At 31.8% G+C, this 24,610-nt stretch overlaps 1 protein-coding gene across 4 annotated transcripts; it reads right to left on the reverse strand.

Annotated features, from left to right (window-relative positions):
• Positions 1 to 9,314: 9,314 nt before the first annotated feature.
• Positions 9,315 to 20,637, reverse strand: Abd-B (Abdominal B). Of its 4 annotated transcripts, none has more exons than XM_035093668.1 (4): positions 20,598 to 20,637; positions 20,222 to 20,265; positions 16,507 to 17,514; positions 9,315 to 12,883 (listed from the first exon to the last, which is right to left on the reverse strand). In XM_035093668.1, the coding sequence occupies exons 3-4, from the start codon at positions 17,471 to 17,473 to the stop codon at positions 12,393 to 12,395; spliced, it is 1,458 nt and encodes a 485-aa protein (XP_034949559.1). In that variant the 5' UTR covers positions 17,474 to 17,514; positions 20,222 to 20,265; positions 20,598 to 20,637; the 3' UTR covers positions 9,315 to 12,392. The 4 variants fall into 4 exon arrangements, with proteins under 4 accessions (XP_034949559.1, XP_034949558.1, XP_034949557.1 ...); XM_035093667.1 differs by having other exon boundaries at positions 20,222 to 20,283; positions 20,598 to 20,607; XM_035093666.1 differs by lacking the exons at positions 20,222 to 20,265; positions 20,598 to 20,637 and having other exon boundaries at positions 9,315 to 12,844; positions 16,507 to 19,009.
• Between the last annotated feature and the right edge of the window lie 3,973 nt (positions 20,638 to 24,610).

The raw sequence follows: 24,610 nt of genomic DNA on the forward strand, positions 1-24,610 counted from the left end.
CAAGGTCAAAAACGGTAATATTAAATGCCCGGGTCATTTGAAAATTGCAACAATTTATCAATGAATGAATAAAAGAGTAGACGAGTGATTGTTATAACTTAGCCGCAAGCACGTGTGCAGATATGCACACCGGGTTTAGTAAATAATGAGGTTGCTTAACTGCTGCTTTTCTTCCTCGCGTCATCCCTCTCACTCCCTCCAACGCTCGGCAACAAGAACAACTCGAATCACAACGCCCCTGAGACGCTCGCTTGATCATCATCACGATGCACTTAGGCTAAAGCTGCTCGCGGAATTTTGGACAGAATTACTAAATGTGTGCATCATCTTCGAGAAAGACGATGGCACCGAGTTGAGTACCATACGCGACGGCTTTGCTATACTATAAGGTAGTAAGTGAGTGAGGCCAGACCCCTACCGGCGCAGCCGTACATCTTAGTATTATGGGCAACTCACATTGGAAGATACGCCATCAAGCATAGCCCTAGCGAAGCGAGAACCAAGCGGACGAACGAGCGAGCGATTGTAAAAGTTTTAGGGACACTTTGCGAACACCCACCCCCTCTGCCCCAGGACGACGTTGCTACCACGTCAATGTTCTTCTCGCCGATATACTACCGAGATGACATCCTCTCTCTTTTTCCGTCTCTTTTAGCTTCTATACATGCTTTTGTCGGGTTTTACGTTTTGCTTACTCCCTTCTTCTTCCTTCTTCTGCTGTTGCTAATGCTGATAGTGCTACCACCAACGTCGTTCATTGTTGCGACATCTTTCTTTCCACCTCAACCTTACAGCCGCACCCCTTTTGCAATACGAGTCATCTTCTGCATCTTCAGTTCAACCCTCTGCAGTACTTAAGTGATATGCATTTATTAGTCCTGAATCAACACTTCTTTTTTCTTCGGTCGTTGAGCTGGAAGGGAAATATTTGTATGAGCAATTAGATTGTGGTTAATTAATGACAAAGAGTACATTGAAAACATGCAGAGAAAAAATTTTATTACTGTTGGAATAGCGTTAGATTTTATTTTAGATGACTTTTTCTGGATTCCTTGAAGCTTTTAATTTTTTTTGGAGTGTGATATGGGTTGACATGAAAGAGGGTTAAGAGAACAGATTAAAATGAATTATATTTATAATATAATTAATATAGAAATCTCTAAATTAAAATTTTTTTCGTGCTAAAAGCTTATCAATCAACCACTCCATTTTAATTTTTTTTTTAAAATAAGATTCAGAACTTATTCAATATATTTTCTAGTGAATCAATGCTAATCATTTTAATTTAGTCATCAATGTTCTTAAAATTTGTTTTCGAGTATTTTGCCAGGCTTTTCATTGCAGTTTAATTTTTTAATCTCATCTTTAGCTTCAATTATGTCAAAAAATTAATGCAAAAATCAATTTTAAATATTTTTCTCAAAATAATTTTTTTTCAATTAAATATCAGTATTTTTCTTTGTTGTCATGCTAGAAGAAAGTCGACCATACAATAATTAATGTCAAAGGGAGTATCAGGAACCTGAAGATGATGCAGGAAAAACTCAAAAGGGTGGTGAAAAGAGAGAAGGCCATAATGAGTCATAAGATAAAAAAATTGAGTGAATTTATATGTATGCTTTCATTTTATGTCTTCTGAGTGCGAATAAGAAAGGGCGATATGAAAATTAAGGAAGAGATTGAATGATAAAAACAGTCAGGGGAGCATAGCAAAAATAGCATACCTTTTTGCATTTCTCCAACGACTGTGCAGTGGCGCCCTCCGATTTTGTTGCAACTTCTTTCATAGAAATCTTTAATTTTATTTCTAGAAATCTCCTCCTCTATAATTATAAACATAAAAAGCAATTAGTCTTATTATATAATCCGAGACAAAATTAATATTTTGCTGCTAAAGTACTTTTGTTATTCATCCGTGAGAATAGTTACATTCCATGAACTCAATCTCTAATTTAAGATTTCTAAAATCATGATAGAAAAGCTATAATTAATTTTGCAATGGGAAAAAATGATTATTTATATATATATTCATTTATCATATATAAATTAATTCTAGACAATGAATCTTGTTGGTTGACGAGATTTTATTTTGGGAACAGAAACAGTAATTGAATGTGGTATTATTTCGGACAATATAATTAATATCTATTTCACTGCACATTTTTAATATGAGATACATTGTATCATTTTTGAAACATAAAAAGAATACTAATGCATGAGAGTATGGATCAAAAAGATTCAGGTTCCAGTTTTAATAAATAATTAATTCTAAAATAAATTTAGTAAGCCCAACAAATTGAATAGAATGTAAGGTAAGCACACTATCAGATGGATAATTTAAGACTCAACAACAATCAAAGAATATTTCAATATATTTAAATTTTTATTTTAAAAACTTGAGGATACTTACAAGTCTAAATAAAATTCTTTGATCATTTTAACAATTTGTCTATTTTTTTGGTGTCTATCTAATAGTCCGTTTACTTTACCAACTTTATTCTTTTTAATTACTATTATTAATCTATATTTAGCCACTGTTATCAAACAATAAAAAATCTTCAGAGCTCCATTTTTGTTTTTATTATCTCATTTATCAACTAAAAACAACTAAAAATAACCTTTCTATTTTAAAAACATTGAATAAAAATCAGAGATAATTTACCTTGAGACAAAAATTACTCTAAAACGAACAAAATAAAATACAATCAACCAAATTGAGCTGCTTATTTTTGCTATACTTCTAATGAGTGCTGAGATTGCTCACGATACCAAACGTAATTTATACTCCAAAATATTTTTAATACTATACAATGATTGTTACTATGAGTTGTCATTTGTTTTTTTATAAAAAAATTGCATTAATACTTTATTGTGTAATAGTTTTATTAAATTCAAGCATTAATATTGAAAAAAAAATACTTTAGTTTACTACCAATGGCCAATTAACATGTCCAAAAGTTATTCTGATATGATATAATTATCAAAATCCTAGAATAAAATTTCCATCGCTGACTTTATAGCTATTAATCACTCACAATGTATCACAAAGAATCGATTATTTATAAAATAAACCTTTTTCTATATGATTAAAGTCTTATAAATAACGTAAATAACATACCTATACTCCAAAAGGAATAATTTGACGTAATTCACTAGACGTGATGAAGATTTTATAAATGATTTTGAAACGCTCCAGTGGTATCCAAGCAAGGTTTCATTTTCTAGGAGTTTTAAAATTATGAATTTCGGTTGCCCAAATAGAACAATCTCGTGGATTGGAGCTTAAAGTCAGGTCGAACGATCTTGTAAGAACGATTTGGCTGGTCGGTGAGAATATCTCAGGCGGTCCTTCCCATCTTTCTTTACCTCAACTGCCCCACCTTCTCTCACTTCTTCATCCTTCTCATAAAATCCCATATACTCATCAATTTATGCCCTCCAGCGTATTAAATACACTCCAATACTTCGAACAATGTGTGTGATCTCGCGGATATTCTCTACTACTAGTTCTATATATAGGAGTTTAAATTTTGAACACATAGTAAATGTATCTACATTGTAAATACTGGTATTTTGTGCGACTTGTTCTCAGAACAGATACCCTAGACGAATATTATACAGAGATTATGCCAAAGTTAAGTTTCAACTGTCATATCAAGCATTTCAATGAGTTTTGGGTTCATAAATGTTGCTAAGAGAGTTTGCAACAAAAAAAAACTCTTAATTGGCAGTCAAATGGATAGAAATGATGAATTTTGCTATAATTATAGATGATCGAATTTTTTTCCTAATACTTTTTGTTTCTAGGATAATTCTTTCAAATGAATCAGTGAGTATTCACTAGGTTGCAGTGGTTTTCACTGACTCAGTTCAAACAATTGAATTGTAGGTAAATTTTATCTAGTGAATTAGTGAATATTTACGGATTGCCAGCAACAATCTTATCACTAAATAAATAAGTCATTCAATTGGCATTGAGAATCAGTGGATATTCACAAATTGGCAGTGGTTTTCACTGATTCAATTTAATAGAAAAAAAAAGATAAATTTCAGACATTGTTGAATTTTTTATTAATATGAATATAAAATTTTCTCTAAGTACTATTTCTCTCCTACTTATTATATTCCAATTGCAAAGTTTACTTGAATACCATACTTCGTACTTTGAACCAATTAAATATTATTCGAATTCTAAGTACAGACCATACTTTGTAAGAATGAAACAGTGAATTTAATGAAATGGACTGCAGAATCAATGAATTTAATATAACTGATTCAAACAGGGGTTCAATTTACACTGCAAAACCAATGAGTATTTACTGATTTTTTAGTCCATTTCATTATTTTCACTGTTTCATTTTTACAGAGTAGTCTATCAATTTATTATTAAGATTATGATTAATAATTTTAGGCATTATATATATTAAGTTTATTCTTGTTGAATCTATATAAACAAAATTATATGAAAACTATTTTTGTACCAATAAGAAAGTATTTCAAAAAAAAAGACACTTTTGAATTTATTTAACTTATTAAATAATTTCCGTAATTTTTTTACGATCGCGGAAATATTCATGCAGGAGTACATTTGATAATAGGAATAAATGTTAAATCAGTATATTCGACCCATACATAGACGTGTTTTAAATATTTATTAACGCGCAGTCGCATTCTGCAACGAATAGAATGACCAGCAGAGTAAAGCAACCCAAATAAAAGCAAATGATCCGTTTCCACTCTCACACATTATTCTGGCGAGCAATCTCACAAGTACATAGTCTATCTACTTTGGTGTATATATATGTACACGGATAATTCACTCTCGTTCTAGGTTTATATAACACTACGTTTACTCAAGATTCATCGGACCAACCCTGCCTCACACACCAAATGGTTGATGAGAATAAGAGCGTTTTCCACCCTTGTACCATTTCAACTCTAACATCAAGTCGTTTAGACGATAAAATTCAATCTGTAGGATGAAATAATAACGGAAATGAAAAACGTTTGGTTTACTCTTAATTGTTTGATTTGATAAAATGAAATAAGGTAAAAATAATTGATGGATTGTTAGAAAAAAAAATTAAACAAATAAAAATTTATTAGGAAAATAAATAATTTCTACTATAAAAAAGCTTATTGACACCAACAATTAGGGAATTTGTAAATAATCTATTCTTTCATCGATAAAGAATTTTTTCTTACTTAATAGAAGAAATAAAAATTATATTCAAAGTCTACAGGGTTGAGGAAAGGGAAATTGAGAAAAACAAATGCTGTTTCCAAGAAAAAAATTATTGACTCAAAACAAAATATTTGACTTAAATTATTTTTCTGGACATAATCAAGCAAAATGACTTGAATTAAATTTTTTTTCGAAAGTATCATATTTTTCTTAGTAACGTAATGTTGTTTTGAGTAAAAATTTTGAATAAAAAATTTATTAAATGAAATTGATCGAAAACAAATGACCTAAATGAGTTTCCTAAATGAAAGAAAATTGTTTTTAGGTTGATGGAAAATAATATTTGGGCGTTTGTGAGGTATACTGATGACAACACTGGTTAAAAATGTCTATTGCATGGTTGAGGTAATGCACAAATAGAATTCAAAAGAAAAGGTAAAAAGATTTCATTGGAAGGTCCAGTGTGGGCGTACACTTTTTTCCCTGGTCCATGAAAGAACACTTAACTTAAGAGGGATAAGTGAAGTGTTTGAAACCGCCATTTTTGACTTTTTTTGGAGGAGTCAATATCCTCAACACTCTCAAATTTTACTTCAACAAAAACAACACCAATTACCTAACATTCATTTCAATCAATAATCAGTTCCTTTCAACTCAACGAAAATTTTTTTCTCAACTAATAAACAGATGATTTTATTCTGTAAGAACATGAATGTAAAATGCAAATTTAATTGAGCTCAAAACTGGCTAATTATGCATGAAATCCGTGGTTAATTATGATGAAGGAAGAAGAAGGATTATCCTGTGATAATCCTGTGAAAAATGTTAGTCTGATCAGCAACAAAAAATGAAAAAAACTCACCACCATTTTATATTTAAATCATTCTTATATATGTTTATGAGTAATTTAACTGATGAGTAGTCCAGGATCTTAAAGCTCTAAGCTTCTAGGATTGGTCGATGTTGGACTGGATTTATAAAAGATTGAAATGAATATATATCTTCATATTTTTGCATACTACACCACACGAGCCACTTCACTTTATAGTCATTTATGTGTAAATTTTTACAGGATTAACTTTATTCACTTCATTTATATATTTCTACATTTTTTCGTTCCTCAATTATTCTTCAGTCGATTTGCTTTTATTTTCCATTCAATTTGTAAGATACCACGGCTATTTAATGCTTGAATTGCTCAATCAATTCACTAAATAATCTACTTAACATTTTTTTTTGCTCAACTTTTGTAATAAATGAAAATAAAATATTTATTTGTGACATAGAGAATACTTCACCAAGAAAGATTTCAAGTTTATGCTCAAATGGTGAATTCAAAACGACTGACGATGCATACAACTATTCGACCGAATTAGAAAGCGAGTTTAGACGATTTCTAATTTTTTTTTGCTTCTAAGAATATTTAAAGGTTGTGTTTGGAGAGGATCACTATGAATTCTAAAATAGATCTAGGGATTTAAATTGTTATTGCATCGATGGTTCATTCTTCTTTGGTCTATAATACCTCCAATTTTTTCTATCGGTGGAAAGTTTAAAGGCTTGACCTGGATCTACTCAGGTATCATTGGATGCAGTTTAGAATGTCTGGGAACTAGAGATCTAATATATAGTTCAAGTACTATAACGGTTAGAATATGATTCATTGCTAAAAAATGGCTTCAATTTATTATTAAACAATTTTTTACAAAAACATCCGAGATCAATAATGAACTAGTCAACATCATTCCTTTTTTCAATCATCTTGTGAGAGTAATAAAATTTTTTGGATTTATTTTTTCGCTTAATTTACTTGGAAAAGAAAATCTTGATTCTTTCTGAGAAATGAAAAAAAGCAAATTATTATCAGTGTCTAGGGAAAAAATTGTAAAAATAATGATGATTGAGCATTTCTATCTAACTATCAAGATACACTCAGTTCTGAGAGTGTTAATCCAATTACCAGATCAAAGAGTAATAGAGTTCGTTATTTTTATAGCATGTAATAACGTAAAAACAGTGAATTTACTTTGTCATTGATGACGTGCTTATTAAGCTGATTAGAATAATCCTTGTAATGTAGTAAATACTGATGAAAATAAATTAAAAAAAATAATTAATAAAAATGAAAAGGTGGAATAAAATACTTGATCAACATTAAATAATTAAAATCACAAGAAATTTTTGATAAAAATAAATCAGTGTAAATAAACTGTTCCACATTGATTTTTACTGATTCATTTTCATTGATTTCTTTCATTCTTAAAAAAATATTTTCCATTAATTTGATGAACAAAACACTATTGTTGAATTATTTTTATATTTGTTATAGTGCTTTTCGAATATGTTCAAACTTTTTATTCGTATAGATTAAAGTAAAGTAGCTAAAGATAATAGTCTGAATAGAAATATTAAAAAATGATTTAATACCACAATAAAGTGTAGGAAGCACTTACCTGTCATTAAAAGCTCGATAAAAGTATTTAAAAAATTAATGCAGCAATTAACAGATGGTTAATCATAAAAGCAACAATGTTTAAACCTTGATTAATTAATTACCATATGAATAACGATGTGGTTTGTGTAATTTTTATCCTATCAAAAAGGAAATAAAATTAACTGCAACTACTTGTTGATCTTTAACGCAGTTAACGACCGAAAATAACGGTCTTGACAGATCATTATTCATGTCCTGTCTTATTTTAAGTCTTTCTATTTTTTATTTTCGTCCCAATACATCGATATTATTTATTTCTAATAAATGTTGTGTTTTAAGATATTGCATAAGAGTAAGTTAATATGCCTTTATTTACAAAGATACACGTACATTTATACATACATTATTCAGGAAAACTAGATAGGCTGAATATCTTATATAGATAATGAAAGATTCGATGCTTATTTTCTACTATAAACAAAAGAGAATTTTCTTTCATTTCTCGTTAATTTTTCTTTTATTATAATTATTAATTTTTTAAATATAAATTATTAAGTCTTTATAAATGTTTAAGTACGATTAAATTGATTCTGATGAATGTTTTGTTACATGAATACTCACATAGCGCAATTAAAATTCGATTCTCGGGTCGTGAGATATTATATATGTTTGTGACGTCAACTAATTAGTTTTTATAAAAGAATTATTGACGATGGTGCAATGAGGTCGGCTTGTCTTAAAGATTTTTCTCCAGTTCAAGCTCATAACAGTTATATTCACTTTTTCTTCTTTTTTTTCAATTATTGTTATCGCGTCATACGCTCTTAAATACTGCAATGTATTTCGGAATTATCTACGAAAACAATTGACCTTACAAATTTTTTTTTGACATCAAGGACTTTCAGGACTTGGGGATGTTTTTTTCCTCTTGCTCTAATGCTAAGGAAAATTCTCTTGCAGTTTTTTTTTTCAAATTGACAACAAATGGACTGATGTAAAATTTTTTGTAGTTGGAATAAAATGAAAATAATATTTGTTTAATTATTTTTAATAAATATTGAAGCATAGTGAGATAACAAAAATGTATTAAATGTACTGATTTGCAATAATTTTGTTTATTAATTTACAACATAATTTTTATTGGAATAATTTTAGACTTATCTTTAAAAAAATGTAATAATTTTAAATTATTTGCAAATCAGACTTAATTTTAATTATTTAGTCTTAGTCATAAATACTATTGTACCTAAAAAATTTTAGTGACAATAAATTACTTTAAATGTTAATTTGAATTATTCTCGTAACCGTGACAAATCGTAAGATTAAAATAATCTACAAAGTGTTTATTATGACATTGTTTGAATATTAATCATCCTGATAGTGTTTATTGTAATTGATCAATTCATATTTTAATAAAAAAATTTTCCAAACATTTCTTTATATCCATGTTTAGGCTGTACTTTGGCACTAATTAAACACATTTTTTATTATTGCACTTGGATACAAGAGTGTATACGTCTCATACTTCATTTTTTATTTACAAGTAGCGTCTATTATTTATATACTAATAAAAGTTATTTAATTAGTCGCACAAGCAAGAATTCACTAATTAGAAATATCCTATAAATATCTTTATTGCAAATTGTCATAGATATATGAGAGAATTTTATTCAGAAACTTTATCCGCGCTTCATGTTATTAATCTATTTAATCATACTGTACTTAAAACGTCAAGTTTTCAAAAGTTTTAATAATATGGAAATATAACATCTCCATTAAATACTCTACATCATGCTCTGGTAAATTCGTACTGAGAGGACTTTTATACAGAAAAAATATTTCTTTATTATTAGTTCGATAATTAATTTAAAAAATTCATAAAAAATGACTCAATTAAGTTGAAGGAGAGGAATAAGAGGGTTGGAAAATAGTGAAAATTTTCAAATAGAAAGTTCATACTACATTAGGACAGCTATCAGCGAGTCAAGACAGTATACACATTTAATAACACGACTCTTTAGTCTCCTTTATAAGTATGTAAATAATTTTATCGTATTCCATTTGCATTATTACTATCAATAATGTCGATCATAATGATTTAGGCTGATAGGTACATATAAAACAACACACAATAAAAACAATAACATAATATTAACGTGACGCTCACAATAATAATAATAATCAATAATAATAGTTTTAATAATTATAATATTATTAATCATTAATAATAATAAACGTAATAATTATAATCTTAATAACTGCTAAATCTTGTTAAAACATTTTCATTAACATAATAAGTGTTATCACTAATTACAGTGGTAGTACTTTTTTTAATTATTTCATTTAAATATTTTTAAAAGTATCGCGACGACTATATTCGTCTAAACTGTTTTTATTAAGTCTTTACAAGCAAATGACAGCACCGACTTTTTTTTTTATAATTTTTCTTCCCTTTCTTCACTTTTTTTTATAGGAATAAAAACTATACACTCATTGTAATTCGGTTTAGTGAATTTTTAAAAATGTTGCGGCTTCAAATATTGAAGTATACACACAACTTTCATCCACAGTACACCTGCCACAAGTGCATAATATCCACATACAAACACAAACATAAAATAAAACGTAACGCATAGCTCACTATTCCCACAGTCAGTTATTTATTTGACTCTGGCTGATTCACGTTTCGAATTCATCGTTTTTTATTCTTTAGAATTTTTTTCATTAGTCCAAGAGCATCATTTAAACTTTATAAAAAAGATTTTCCTCATCAAAATGAAGTTTAGAGGGATTTTATATTCAGATTTATACAATACTTTTAACAATTTTGATTAATTGAGGAAAACGTAGCAAATATTTCAATTCAATAAATTCGAAACGAGATTTTTAATTTCAACTCACATTAATAAAATATCAAAAAATCAAATAAAAGAATGTAAACGAAAACAGGGAATTTACTTATTAGGAGATCAATGAGAAATCCAACAAATTATACATCCATATTTTTTTTGTTTAAGCATACATCAGTCATTCTTAATGGGTTGAACTCGCGAAAAGAGCTTGAAATAAAGAGTACAAATCGCAATACAGATAAGTACAATATTTAATCCAACGACCCGTCACGATTTGAAAATTCTTTCTGGAAAATTTTTATCAATAGAAGATAAGTACAATGATTATTGAATGAACTAATTATCGAATTTCATGTACGACTGTACACCTCTCTAGCTCCCTTCGGGTCAATACTCTTAATTTACTACACAGTTTAGTTATTTATGTCTAATTCAGTTATTTAAATCCATCTACATTACTATAATAATAATAACTATCGGCAAATATGGGCGGCTGGATGAGCGAAGCACAAAATTTCGTTTTTTCTTTTGTTTCAAAAACAATTCCAATTCAATATGATTAAATTCAACGAGATAATTGATTATTAATTAAATCCAAGTCCTGAATCGACTTTCCCCTTATTCTACGATTTTCTTTATCCAGTCATTATTTAAGTACACAGTATTTTATGGAATATTTTATTATTTTATACTTAATAGAAAATTAATCCACTAGTAAGGTATTTAGGGGAATCGATTAGACAAGACTAATTTCCTACTAGTTTTTTTTTGTTACTCTACTCCATGTATTACGCATTTGTGGAGAAATACTATCGCGTTACGAATTGGACAGATTGTTCAGATGAATCTTGTTTTTCTTTTCATAATAATGAAGTCCATCTGACGTCATTGCAACTCTTCTTGTTTACACACGAATCAAGGCGAAAGACAAAATCTTATCTGAATAATATGTAGCTTCTTCCCATATTTTTTTATATTAATAAATTCGTAGAAAAGTATTTTCAACATAATACTAGTCATTTTATTACATTTCCTTTAATTGAAATTTTTTTTTGAGGTTTCTATTCAATAGTGGAATCTTCAAGAATTATTTTGATTGATATTTTAGTTAGAATGGTTTATTCCAAATATTTCATATAAAATTTCAAAATTTAATAAAAAAATTAAAGGATTCAATTTAATAGTTATGCTGAATTAATAAACTAAATAAAAATATTACTTAACAAAAAATAATAAAATATATTAAATATGAAATAATTTTGTCTTTCATCCTCTTATAATATAAGTACACAGTTTTGTTCATTCTCTCATCGTCTAATCTTTCATACTATAACATCTACTCTTTTCAACATATAGCAGTCAAAATCATCAACATAATACCACTCGACAGTCTCTTGCTCCACATCAGAAAAAAAGGAATAATGAGTGCACGTGCAGAGTTCGACTCAAGACTATAATGACGTAATATACATATCCTTGGATACCTGTTAATATAGATGAGTACTTGATACATAAATCTCTGGGGGTCCATAAGCCCTGCATTGCATTCTGTGATATAATTCACAGGTTTTCTTCATTACCTTAATGGATGTGATGATAACTGCTCATCGAGCAATTGTTTCTTGCCAATTACTCAAGCAGCAAGACCATGGCTAGTTTGATGGAGCAACATAGAGTGTTGGTGGTGTGTCGCCATGTGAGCCAGTTGATGGGAGGAGTGATGAGGATGATGTGAGTGAACAGCTGGAACGTTAGAAGCTAAAGTGGTATGTGGCAAAGGTGTCGTCAGCTGTGACTGGGCTGCATGAAGACTGTGGCTGGCTGCAGCTGCTACGAGACCATGAGTATTAGCACCACTGTGTATAGAGGTGGATGCGTGATGCGGTTGGTGGCCAAAGACGACCCCAGAGAAGGCTACGGGTCACTGATGATGTTTAGATGAGCCATTTGCATGATGCGTCTGACCAACTTGGACATGATGACTCGATGGCCCGTGAGCACTGCCAGGATGGTGATGATTAGCAGTCGTAGTACCATGATGATTTGCATTGTTTGCACTGCTATTGTTATTGTTATTATTATTCTGCTGTGATTGACGTTGATTATTTTTTTTGTTTTTCATCCGTCGATTTTGAAACCATATTTTTACTTGTCGTTCAGTAAGATTGAGGTTCCGCGCTAATTCCCAACGCTTTTGTTTAGACACATAGGCATTGAACAGGAACTCTTTCTCTAATTCGAGAGTCTGGTACTTGGAGTACGGTTTACGTTTCTTTCGCACTGTCACTTGACCCGTCCACTCTAATGGATTTGACGTACAGCTAACGCCCATTCCTGGTACTCCAACTCCCATGCCAACCCCCGCCAAGGAACCTGTTGGAAACAAGGAAGATGGGGAGGAACCCCACATCACTTGACACAATTAATTTTGCCAAATACTTTTGCAACATTACTTATTATATTTAACATCAAAACTACATTGAAAAAAAAATTTTCTGCATGATTTTGAGCCTCAAATCAATTTTATTCAACATGATCACTGCTTATTGGTAATTAATCAATTATTTTCGATGCATAAAACTCATCAACAATGCAGAAATTCCCTTTCCAATGTAGTCAAGAATAGAGTAATAAAATAAAAGGGTTGAATATGGCCATGGATAAGTATTTTTTTATTTTACGCAAATGTTTGCTAAAATGCTCGTAATGATCTTAATCAATTGAAAATAAAAGCTCCTAACAAGGGAATTAATTTAATGATCTGATTAATTATTTTATTACTTCCCATCATTTAAATGCTGCTATAAACAATTAATTCCTACTGTTAAACACAGAATAGACCACTATCATGATTTTACATCGATTAAATTACCTAATTATTTTTTATTCGATACCTAAAACATATGTATTTGCCCATTTGCTTTTTTTCTGAAATTGTACGACGAATGTGTTTGAAAGAGTACCGTTGTAGAGTAAAACCACGCTATGATATAATTGGACCGGTTCTACTAACCATACCAAGGACTCTGCTGGTATATCTGGTAGGTTGTCTCCCTTTTATCGAACGGTTAGTATATACTTCATAAGCCAACATATGTATGCAAAACACTAACATTTCACTTGACCGAGTGTGACATTGATCTCATTTTTCATCTATTTGTGAACAGTTTAAGAAAAAAAAATAATAAAAAGTAGATTCAAACAAAAACGACCATTACTATGATTATTTCAACAGAAATCATTTAATTAACGCGACTATCTTTAGCTTCATTATCACTGATTACTTATATAACATTCTGAGGCATTTAGATGACATAATCCAAGAATAGCATTTCATTGTTATCAAGAAAAGAAAAATAATGAAATAAATTTTTTTTTATTGCAAATTTTAAACAAATTAGGAAGATCATTCAATAGTAAATAGTCAATAGATATCAACGATTTTTCATCGATCTTTGATTTGAGAAAATTATCAACACTCTTGGAGTTAACTTGTACTTTAGTACCATTACTTCCCTTTTTCTGTTCTTCACTTGACTTGGCATCTCACTCTCTCATACGCACGTTGACTGCGTTGCGATTGCTTAAGCAGCAAGAATTTATTGCCCAGTAAAACGTGGAAATATGCAAATTAATTGACAGAGGTCAGGATCCTCATGAACGAATAGAGTATAGAATATAGGATTCGTTGATGAACAGGTAGAACAACCATTTGATTGACTAACGAATCAATTAACGTGACAGTTTGCAGCCATTTATGTTAACTGCCGCAAAGCAACATTTTACAAAAATATTATGGAATTAATTGAGCCACTAATTGAAGTCAAAACCAGTGAAGTACAGTCATCATATGTTCTAATGAGGATAACGAACAAATATCTACCTACATGCTATTCAACATCCTCAAGCATTGAACTATACTTCAATTATTATTGATATTATTTATGTTCAGTATTTTCTTCTCAGCTTATATATAATCTCAACATCGTGCTGTGAAATTTTCTCTCATATCAAATTCCAACATCCTTTTTTATGAGAATTGATATTTATGTGAATATTTTCAGTGTTACTTTTGAAATATATAAATATTATAAATAACGCTTGCATATAATTATTGCTATTTATTTATTATTTTACTTTTCTTGAGTTTAGATTTTATTATTTATTGAGAAAATTATTCTAATGTATTTATACTGTTACTCTCGAGGAATGTAGACATGAATTTGCATCATAATTTCTTCATTTATTTCTAAAAATTTCTAGTTAATTTTTTTTATTAAATAATTTGAATGTCATCCTTTCAATGCAATTTACTTCAATTTCAAACATCAATGTGATATAAGAAAATTGTTATTGATGTTTACTCAGATATTTTTTTCAATATCTAGTAACAAAAAGTAGTATTAAATATGAGTAGTTATTTTTAGTTTAGGCAAATGATGCGGTTATTCCAGCACAATTTGGTGGAAGAGAATCGTTTCGATTCAGTAGACTGGAAACAAAAACTTTAAGATAGCATCAATATATATCAAACAAAAAAATATTGCTCTAATGGTATTCCCAAGGGACAAGGAAGCATAAAACTATAGTGGTATTGGTAAAACGATGACATTCGTTCTGCCCCAAAGCGACCACATGTGACATAGCAATAAACAACGATTTCCAGTAAGTCAATACCATTATCTAGAAGACCTACAGAAAGTAGGAAAAGTAGTTGTAGTTTTATTGTTTATTTAATCAAAGTCTGAAGAGTCATATTTGTATAAAAAATCAAAGCTTTCAGATATTTATATTAAGATGAAGCATCAACTGAATGGTACAGACGCAGTGTGCTTCTTTGAAAGCAGCTTGGGTGAGTAAACCAATATTATTTTCAACGTATCGAAACAACGTCACACCGCTATCATAAATCTTGAGCGAGGGATTGCAAGCTGCGTGAAATGATGTTCGTCCCACTTTTCTACTTCAGTCTGTCTTTTCTTCCCTGCCTCTACTACTGAACGAAAAAAGACATGCGCATTTGAGTATGTAGGACATGAAACCAGTGTAAAAAGATAAAGCCGCTGCCATCTCTTGGTGTAAAATTGAACGAATATTCCAGCTCACTATTCTAAATATATCTCCAACATACAAGTATCGAACAACTGAAAAATTTAAAAAGTCAAGTTCAATTCGCGTTTTTCTTCTGAATGATGCTGCATTACTCCAAAGATCAATGAAGAATCATACTACAATCAGGCACTGATTATTTATTGAGTAGTAAATCAGGGATGCAAATAAATAAGAGAGTTTTTTGTGCTAAAAAACAAAACAAAAACACATGGAAATGTGATTGTTAAAGAATGAGATTATGAAACGAAGCCTACAGGTCATAGAACGAATCAGCTGATCGCAGACGCGCTTGAGAGTTTACGAGTTACGATCGCCAATAAACTTGGCGCCGTTGGGTATAATGTTTGTGACGATTCATAGACTGGTTACGGGATCCCATAAGTCTTGGGAGAAGAGAACGGACCACAAGCGGAGGGTTCTTTCAAGTGTACAATAGTTGGAAAGTATGAATAGACTGCCAGCTGAATTCTGTAAATTTCACTTCCTCTTCGTAAATTATCTTTTTCTTTTTTTTTTTGTTATAACAACTACGTTTTAATATTTAAGAAAGATATCTATACGTGACTTATTGAAATTACTCGTTACATCTACTCGTCTTGTACTAATTACTATTGTGAAATGTTATTAACAATTTAAAGCAGCGTGTAAGAATGCTCATCAAGTAAAATCGAAAAGAGTACTAAAAAGTTAAAAGACAAGCAGTTACTAATAGCCACTTATGTCATGACCATTAATCAACGCGTAAGTTCTTATGAAGCACCGGTTTGAGTTACGAGGATGAAAATCGTCGAGTTTACGACTATGGTTATAGAGCTATTGGTGGCCACGCGTCATGATACAGGTTTTTTTTAACATTTTTTTTAAAACGAAGATCATAAAAAAAGTTGGGTTCAAAAGGACAAAAAGTTAGTATTGATGCTTACCTGGTGTTGGATAAGGACTGGACGTAACGGGTTCGGGTCCGCCATAATTTCTCAAACTGCCATAACTATCATGAGGAAATGCACTTTCAGCTGCAACCATCGCTGCTACACGCCCTCGATCATCAGGCGCTGAGGAAGCGAGGTAAGGTACACCAGCTTGAGAATGTGCATGATGATGAGCCGTTTCTACTGCATGGTGATGCCTCGTGCTGGTGTATGGAGAGTAATTGCACCAGCTTTGAGAGAAACTCTGATGGCATGTTGATACTGCTGGGTCTAGAGCACCAGTAGGTCCAGATGCAGAACTTGCTGATGAAGTTGCTGGACCTCCAGCACTTGCTGGATTGTATTTATACTCTGTAGGTGTCCCACTAGTCGTGGTTGGTCCAGAGCTCGCCGTTGCAGGTGACCAGAAGCCACTTTTGCTACGGCTATCCCTCGACGATCCAATTCCAGAGTCCGCCAGGTTGTAGTATGTAGGGGGATTAGTTCCCCCGTACGTTTGGTGATGATTCAGGGAGTCTGCCGTGGCGGCTGTGGAGTGATAAGCTTCTTGAGGATTATGAGGACTGTAACTCCAGCCGCTTTGAGAACCCGCTGAGGATGAATGTGAGTGTCTGATAACTCCTGCTGTGGATCCTGGAGCACCAGCTGTGTCGACGCAATTTACCTCGCTATAAGTTGTTCCGCCTACTGGAGTAGCGGTAAGCCTCTTAGCTGGAATATGTAACGGTCCAGCTGCGCTATTACTCGCCACTGACGAAGCACTTGGAGATGTGGAACTGGCACTGGCTGTTGGTGCTGGTGCTGCGGCAGTTACAGAACTTGGAGCACCTGGAGAACTTGGTGTGGTTGCTTGTTGGTGAGATCCTGGTGTTGATGTTTGTTGATGTTGAATAGAGAGTAGAGATGAAGCTAGTGGCGGTATCGGTGGCGGACTTTCTTCGTAAGGGCCACCGTTCATCATGGACCACCAGGTCACCCCGGTGGTATTTCCCGCTCCGGTGCCTGGACCCATCGATGAGATTGAGCCAGGGTGGCCCACGCCAGAGCCGCATAGCGGCGCGGCGTGCACATTGTCGTACAGCGTCGCCGTTGAGCAAGTCACGTGTTCGGCGATGGTGCAGATCGTGGCGGTAATGCAGGAACACAATTATTAAGACAGTTACAATATCGCGATTTTAAATTTTTTGTTTTAACAGTTAAATTTCAATAATTACAGTATTTCAAATTATGCACGCGATTGCAATGTTCAATTACACAAAATTACAGGTTGCATTATAATTGCACAGAAATTCATAAGTTTACGAGTACGAAAAAAATCCGCGTGATAGGTAAAGAAAGGGATAAAGCGTGAGGGGATGAAGACAAAGAGGGATCAGAACCACAATAGATCGTCACAGGGGGAGAAAGAGAGAAGAATGAAGATGGGAAATGAATGTCAGAAGGTAGGGATACCACCCGAATGTCCGTGAACAAACGCGTACGTATGCGTGTGTTGGTGTGCGCAGCAGCACGTGTGCGTTTAAGCGCCCCCGCGAGTAGAATCCCGGTGGACAGGTGGAAGGGTAGCAATTGTTTGGTGGGGCGGGGGATCGTTGGAAGGGGGAGGACGAAAAGATTAAAGTTGGAAGGAGAGGGTGTTAAATTGAGATACACCGACGCGTGGATAATCCCGCCAAGAAACAAAAAAATATATATTTATTTTTTTATAACACGAAATCCACGTGTAAGATTGTTTTGATTTTTTTTTTTTTAACAACAGTTATTTTAAATAATTTCACAAGACGATATCCGATGAAGCAGTCCGTAAATCCAGTTGACAGCAGAGATGAAACAAAACAAAAAACACAACACACTTTAGCATATAAAGTTGATTTAAATTCTCAGGTGAATTATATTAAACTTTAAAATAGTTACAACTTATGACAGAAAACAATTGGCAATTTTTAAAACTTTCTAACAAAGTCGTTTAAAGAAGAGAAGGTACACAAAATCTTAAAACAAGCGAGTCACTAATGATAAAATAACTTGATCGTGTCACACAGATGACAGGAGTCACGCTTTTATGCGTTTCCTCCTCGCCTAACAATACGATCTTTGTCAGCAGCATCATAGAGTCAACACAATTCTCAAATACTATCTCACTTCATCACCAACACATTGAAATCTTGATATAAAAAAAAAAATCTCCAACGTCTTTTCTTCTAAAATCCAAGAGACCCGAGTTTGAAATTATGCTCGGAATAGGCGCTAACGGCTTTCACAAAAGTTGTAGCTGCTTTTATTGCCTTGCTTTTTTTTTCTTCTTCTCTATAGGTCCGCGTTTCCCTTTTATTGCGGTGTTCAATAATAATATAAGCAGGTAAGAATAAATTGCGAGCCTTTGACCCTTGGGAGTTTTGACAGGACTAGTTGTAGCTGACAAGGCAAAGTCGCGCACACGCGTGTGTAATGACACATATGCAAGTCAAACCCCCTTTCTTTCAGCTGGCCGCGCTGAGCCGTACTGAGCGACAACTGAGCTCTGGCAGTCGCGCGGAGCTGACGGATGAACAAGCCGAAGTCAACACAAGCGCGATCTCTCGGTAACTCAAGTAACTGCCCTACTACTACCCCCACCCCCTTCAAAATAAGGCCTCTCCCTCTTCCCCCTTCAAGCTCAAATAACGTAGATAGTATGTTATGCTATGCTCGCGGGTTCCCCCCGCCCCCAGCACACGCGCCCGGCTTACTCTTTTGCCCTCTCTCTCTTTACCTGTCTCCTCTCATCCGAGACACTCAGCATATCCATGCTGCTCGAAATTCTATGTGAGTTATCTGCTCGCTCACTTCAAAGTTAACTGCCGGAGGACATTCCAAATATTAACCGTTAGATATACACTATTTTTTTAAGCCTTAAGGAACCAAAGCATCAAAATAAAATTAAGTAAAAGATTATTCATATTGTCGAAGGTCTTACGGTTTATTTGAATGAAATATTGTTTAATGCCTTTTTAATTAATGTCATAATTATTATAACATTAATTTATCTATTAGATATTTAAAAATTTATTCAAAAAGCTACGTGGAATGAATACATTTAATTGTGATTTAATTAGTTTTTTAATATAATAAATTAAAAATTTAGAGGAATGGGTTGAAAGATGTATTGAATATTTTTTTTTTTTTATTTTTTTAGTAGAATATTGAGGAATAGTCGAAATACTGAAATTGAAGAATACGTCATAATTGTACTCTGAAGTCTAAATCTCGGTGCTTTTATGGGTACTAAACTAAAACGATTTTACAACAACCCAAGGCGCAGTATGCTTTCATTCAGATCACACACCAGTTCAAATACATATTCAAAGCAAAGTTTAGGAGTTTAAAAATCCGCCCGAATGATTCTATTACTAACAAATAACCCAAAATAGTGACTGATTTTTTAATTTTATCTCAAGGTTCTTTAATTTCGTGATAAAACAAAATATTTTTGGTCGTTGATTATATGAGCTTTAATTAATTTAAACACTAATGTCTTTATAATGGTGCTTGATTTAACATGATTAAAAAATTTTTATATAGTTTTATTTTAATTGTTTTTTAATTCAATTGTCGATTAGAGATCAAAGGATTAAAAATGTAATCCAAAGAGTCAATAAAAGGTCATTGCCATCGTTTCTGTCTTGAATTTTTTTTTTCAGAGGTAGAAAATTAATAGGAAGATACACACCTTGTATACCAGGCAGAGTTCCTTGAGGAAACACGCCGGACAGCCTGAAATTTTCAAAAAATCTGAATTATTAGAAGATAGAAAACGGTAAAATAATTGATTAAGCTACGTCTTAGGATTATCTCCTAAAAAAAAAATTGCACAAGAAAACATTTTTTTACGTTTAATTATAATGTTTGAATTAATGAAACTATTGCATGAAAAATGATTAATAAATTTTTGAATGTTTTTTTGATGTAGTACACGTAATCTCTAAGTTATTTGAAGCCGTAGATGTAATCAAAATAAAAAATATTTATCATAATTATTTCATCATTACTTCTTTGAATCAAATTTTAGATGATTTATGCAAATGAGTTGTCTTAATTAGGCTCACCTTCGGCACAGCTCGAACGAGTGAAACGTCTTTTCCACGGCGCCGAACAGTTTGATGCCTTTTATTTACAAGTTTACGAAGGAAACTTCAGCCTAAAAAAAAATAAAAAAATTAAAAAACAACCGCAAAATGTTAAATGACAATATGGCTATAATGGCTACCTAAGTAACTCGGAACTTTTATGCACACTTTAATGCTTGATACCACAGCAGGTATAAAGTTCTATGGCTTGTAAGGTAGTTAATAGGTATAGAACCTCTTAACGCGAGAACTTTCCCATAATCATCGATAAAACCTTCGTTAAGTTTTCAATTTATCTATTTAAAATATTCATGTGGGTATAGTGATAAGTTGGATAAGACACTTTTGATTGGTTGCGAAAAAATATTTTTGATGGGTTCTCCATTAAAAATGGTGAACACTTCAGTTCAATCAAAGTGTCAGTCCACTTGTTATAAAAGACTTGCTCTTGCTTCAATGATGTTTTTCATGAAGCAATTTCAACTAATATTTTATTCAAAAAAATCTTTAGATCATCAAAGACTTTAAAGATTATCATCAGAAGAATTTGAATAAATAAATAAAGTTTTTATCATTTATATTTTATTGTAAATTGAAAAAGTAAATGGAGAATCCTTGAATAATGTTGAAACAAAGCCTTAGACTTTTTCGAAAGCGATTGGATTCTCGAACAAAACTCTTATGGTGTTAGATTTTACGGTCTACATTCTAGTTTTTCAGGAATAATACAAGAGTTGAGAACAAAGAAAATCAAAAAACTTTCTCTTTTGCCACAAAAAATTAAAAAAAAAAAAAAAAACATAAAACAAGGTTAATATTCCAGTCCAGAGTAGGATTTTTGATACCAAGAAGATTTAACATAAAACATACAATGATGAAAAATAGGAGGAATTTAATAAATTCTAGTTTGGTCCTGAATACAAAAGGGAGAATTCTGAGGGGGATGGTGGAGGGCTGACGTAACAGAGCGACCAAATGACGGAAAAGCTGGCAGATATGAGAACGGAGATTGGTCAGCAACATGGTGCTGCTGAACATGGAAAAGCTCTTGCATTTCGTCACTATCTTTTACTATAACTGATCTTTTTATTATATATACAGAGAGATCGTTGGTCAGCAGACTCGATTTTTTACTTTACTGCTTTCTGCTGTTTTTGTCGCATAAAAGAATTTAATATCATTATTCCCGAAAATTCAAATGTTTTAGTTTTATGATTCAATCACTTGATTTAGCATTAAAAAACATATATTCGTATGCATAAACTCAGACTGCATTCATGTGCATCATAATAAAACTATGAAAGAAATTAATTATCAATTTAATTAATTTTAGATTAATTTTTATCTGCAAAACCTTTTGGATTATTTATTTAGGGGGTTTTAGTTTTTTAAAGTAATTATCAATGGAGTATTAATAAGGGTGGATTAGAATTCGTTTAGATAATTGATTAGTACAATTAAAGATCGCAAAACATTGACCGAGTTCCATCACTCAAGTGTGAATAGAAACAGCCGACGGTGCAAATTTATTGGTGATAAAATCAGTTGACATTTTACGAGCCATGTATGCTTGTAAATGGAATCGGCTTCCGCTTCAATTGGAGGATATTTGGAACTCATCATTAGTATAATATGAGCAAATGTTAAAAAGCATCAAAACATTCATTTTATCTCGTTGATTTTTTTTATGTCATCTCATATAAGTCTTTTACATTATTTATATTGATTTATATCACAAAACTATTTACAAAATTTTAAATCCACATGATTCTCCAGCTAAACAGTCATCATTTTATTGCCCAACATTTTTTTCCCAAAGCAGATTTTTTTGGATTGAGTTTAGTTTAGGTATGACCTTTGACATTTTGCAAAAAAATTATTTTTATTTCTTTTATGAAAACATCTATTTAATAATTTAACGTAATTTGCTTCGCACTTTCAACCTCGATGTACAATAAAATCTCCAACTTTCTTGTTCACTGAAGAAGAAGAAACTAATTGAGATGAAAAAAAAGTTATAAGAGAATTACAACTTTGGGGTAAGAAACCCTATATCTTGATTTATTGTCGAGTGTTCTCCAGCAATGACGTGCGAAACTTTTCTCCCCCATAATCTTCTTACTTACACTCTTGCATGGTTCCTTGCTTTGTTGGTTCTATAGAGCACACACTCCACCATCTGACCAGTTCTTTAATATCTTTATTTCTCCGAAAACGTGATTGAAATTATTTTATAAATATTTCTTACCTGTTAGAATAATACAAAAAATTTTTCTCTTCAATGTTATGTTTGTTTTCAAGTACTAGCTTCTAACGTGGTCTTGGTTTTTAAGTCTAAACAGATGAGTAGCTGTATTTACTAAATTTTCTGGAGGGAAAATTATTTTTTATTACATATCATAAAGTTTAAGTTTTAAACATGTGGTCAGCAGACTGCAGAATATCCTTTATCTATTTTTAAGGACATAATTTAGTTACAACTTTCTGATTAGCCTAGAGACAACTCTTTATAAGTAAAGATCGAGTCTTTTTTCAGTTAATACAATCAAGAGAAATTAATTTTCCTTGTACAATGTAATTAAATAAATAATAAATTTATCCAAAATATTAATTATTTTCCACGAAAAAAATAATATCATCTAAGACTCAGCATTAAAACAAAATTCAATTCGGGGTGAATAAATTACACGCGAAATTTATGATTCAACCCTTTTAGTCAATGTAAAAGTTCCATTGCGTTATTCAACAGCAAAATTAAAACGTATCTTGAAAGATAGAAAGCAATTTTAAGATTGGGCATTTAAGAAAAGTAAAATGAGTTAAAGGAAGAAAACTTGAGAAATATCTCGTAAGAGAAGGAAATGAAACTTCGTAAGTTTGAAAGAAATAAAAAAAGATAGCAAGTCTCGATGGGGTCCAAGTCCTAAAATCCTACGATATGACGCGTGCCAATTTCAACAGGGCGTCGAAAGCCATCCCTACTTTTTTTTCTTTTTCCCTCCCTCAGTCTCTCTGTTTCTCATACTTAACTTAACTATTTACTCTCTTACTTGCGCGCGCCCTCATAGAACTGTGCTTTCTCTATGGCATCTGGACCAATCCCAGACCCTGATTCTACCAGCCAAGTTCTTGTATAAGTCCAATATGGCAGTGGCTCGTGCAGCTTCGAGAGAGAGAACGGAGCTTGGTCAAATAGCTTTCTGTCAGCTCAACTTTTAAGTGGCAAAAAAATTCACTTACTGCAGAGGAAAATGGCAATAAGAGAAATAACACCACCTTCACTCGAGTTTTATTTTCTAATAAGCCCCTGATAAGATTCAAAATCTCGTTCAATTTCTATTCTCATAACGAAAGTCAACAAAATTAATTTCATTTCAGTTGAAAATATAATAAATGATTCTTTTATTGCAACATTAGAAGCTAAATAATTCATTATTTCATAAAACTTTTAAAAGAGTATTATCAATACCCAGTCAATTAATTTTTTATCGAATTTTATTATTAGAAACTGCATTGAATAATTGACTACGATTGTTCCAAAGCTGTTAACTTATTTTTCTTTCTTTATAAAGTTCATTTTACCTTGAAATATATTTTTAAAATAATGTAAGATTACATTATCAGTCAAAAAAAAGATTAGTTAACAAAGGAAATATTTTTAGAGTAATTTATAATATTTTCTGATAACTAAAAAATCCAAACAAGTCTCATAATCTCTAGATGTATGTATGCTGTCTATTAACTAATATGAAGCTAGACATAACATACTCAGAGAATTCTCGAATGATATTCCAAAGGTCTGTTGTCATGGAAACCGACATCATCATAGTTTCTCTTTTTTTTTGTAATTTCATCTGAGTATTTTTTTGTCTTTCAACAGTCCAACATTTCTTGCAACTATGAGAGAATTTTCTCAAGAGACTCATCAGCATAGTTCTATTCCTTTATCCACAGCTCACGTCATTTATTTACTCCCAAAAAAATATTCACAA

Source organism: Chelonus insularis, unplaced genomic scaffold, assembly GCF_013357705.1.
Source record: "Chelonus insularis isolate UGA/USDA-ARS -01 unplaced genomic scaffold, ASM1335770v1 scaffold_277_pilon, whole genome shotgun sequence".
Classification (NCBI taxonomy): domain Eukaryota; kingdom Metazoa; phylum Arthropoda; class Insecta; order Hymenoptera; family Braconidae; genus Chelonus; species Chelonus insularis.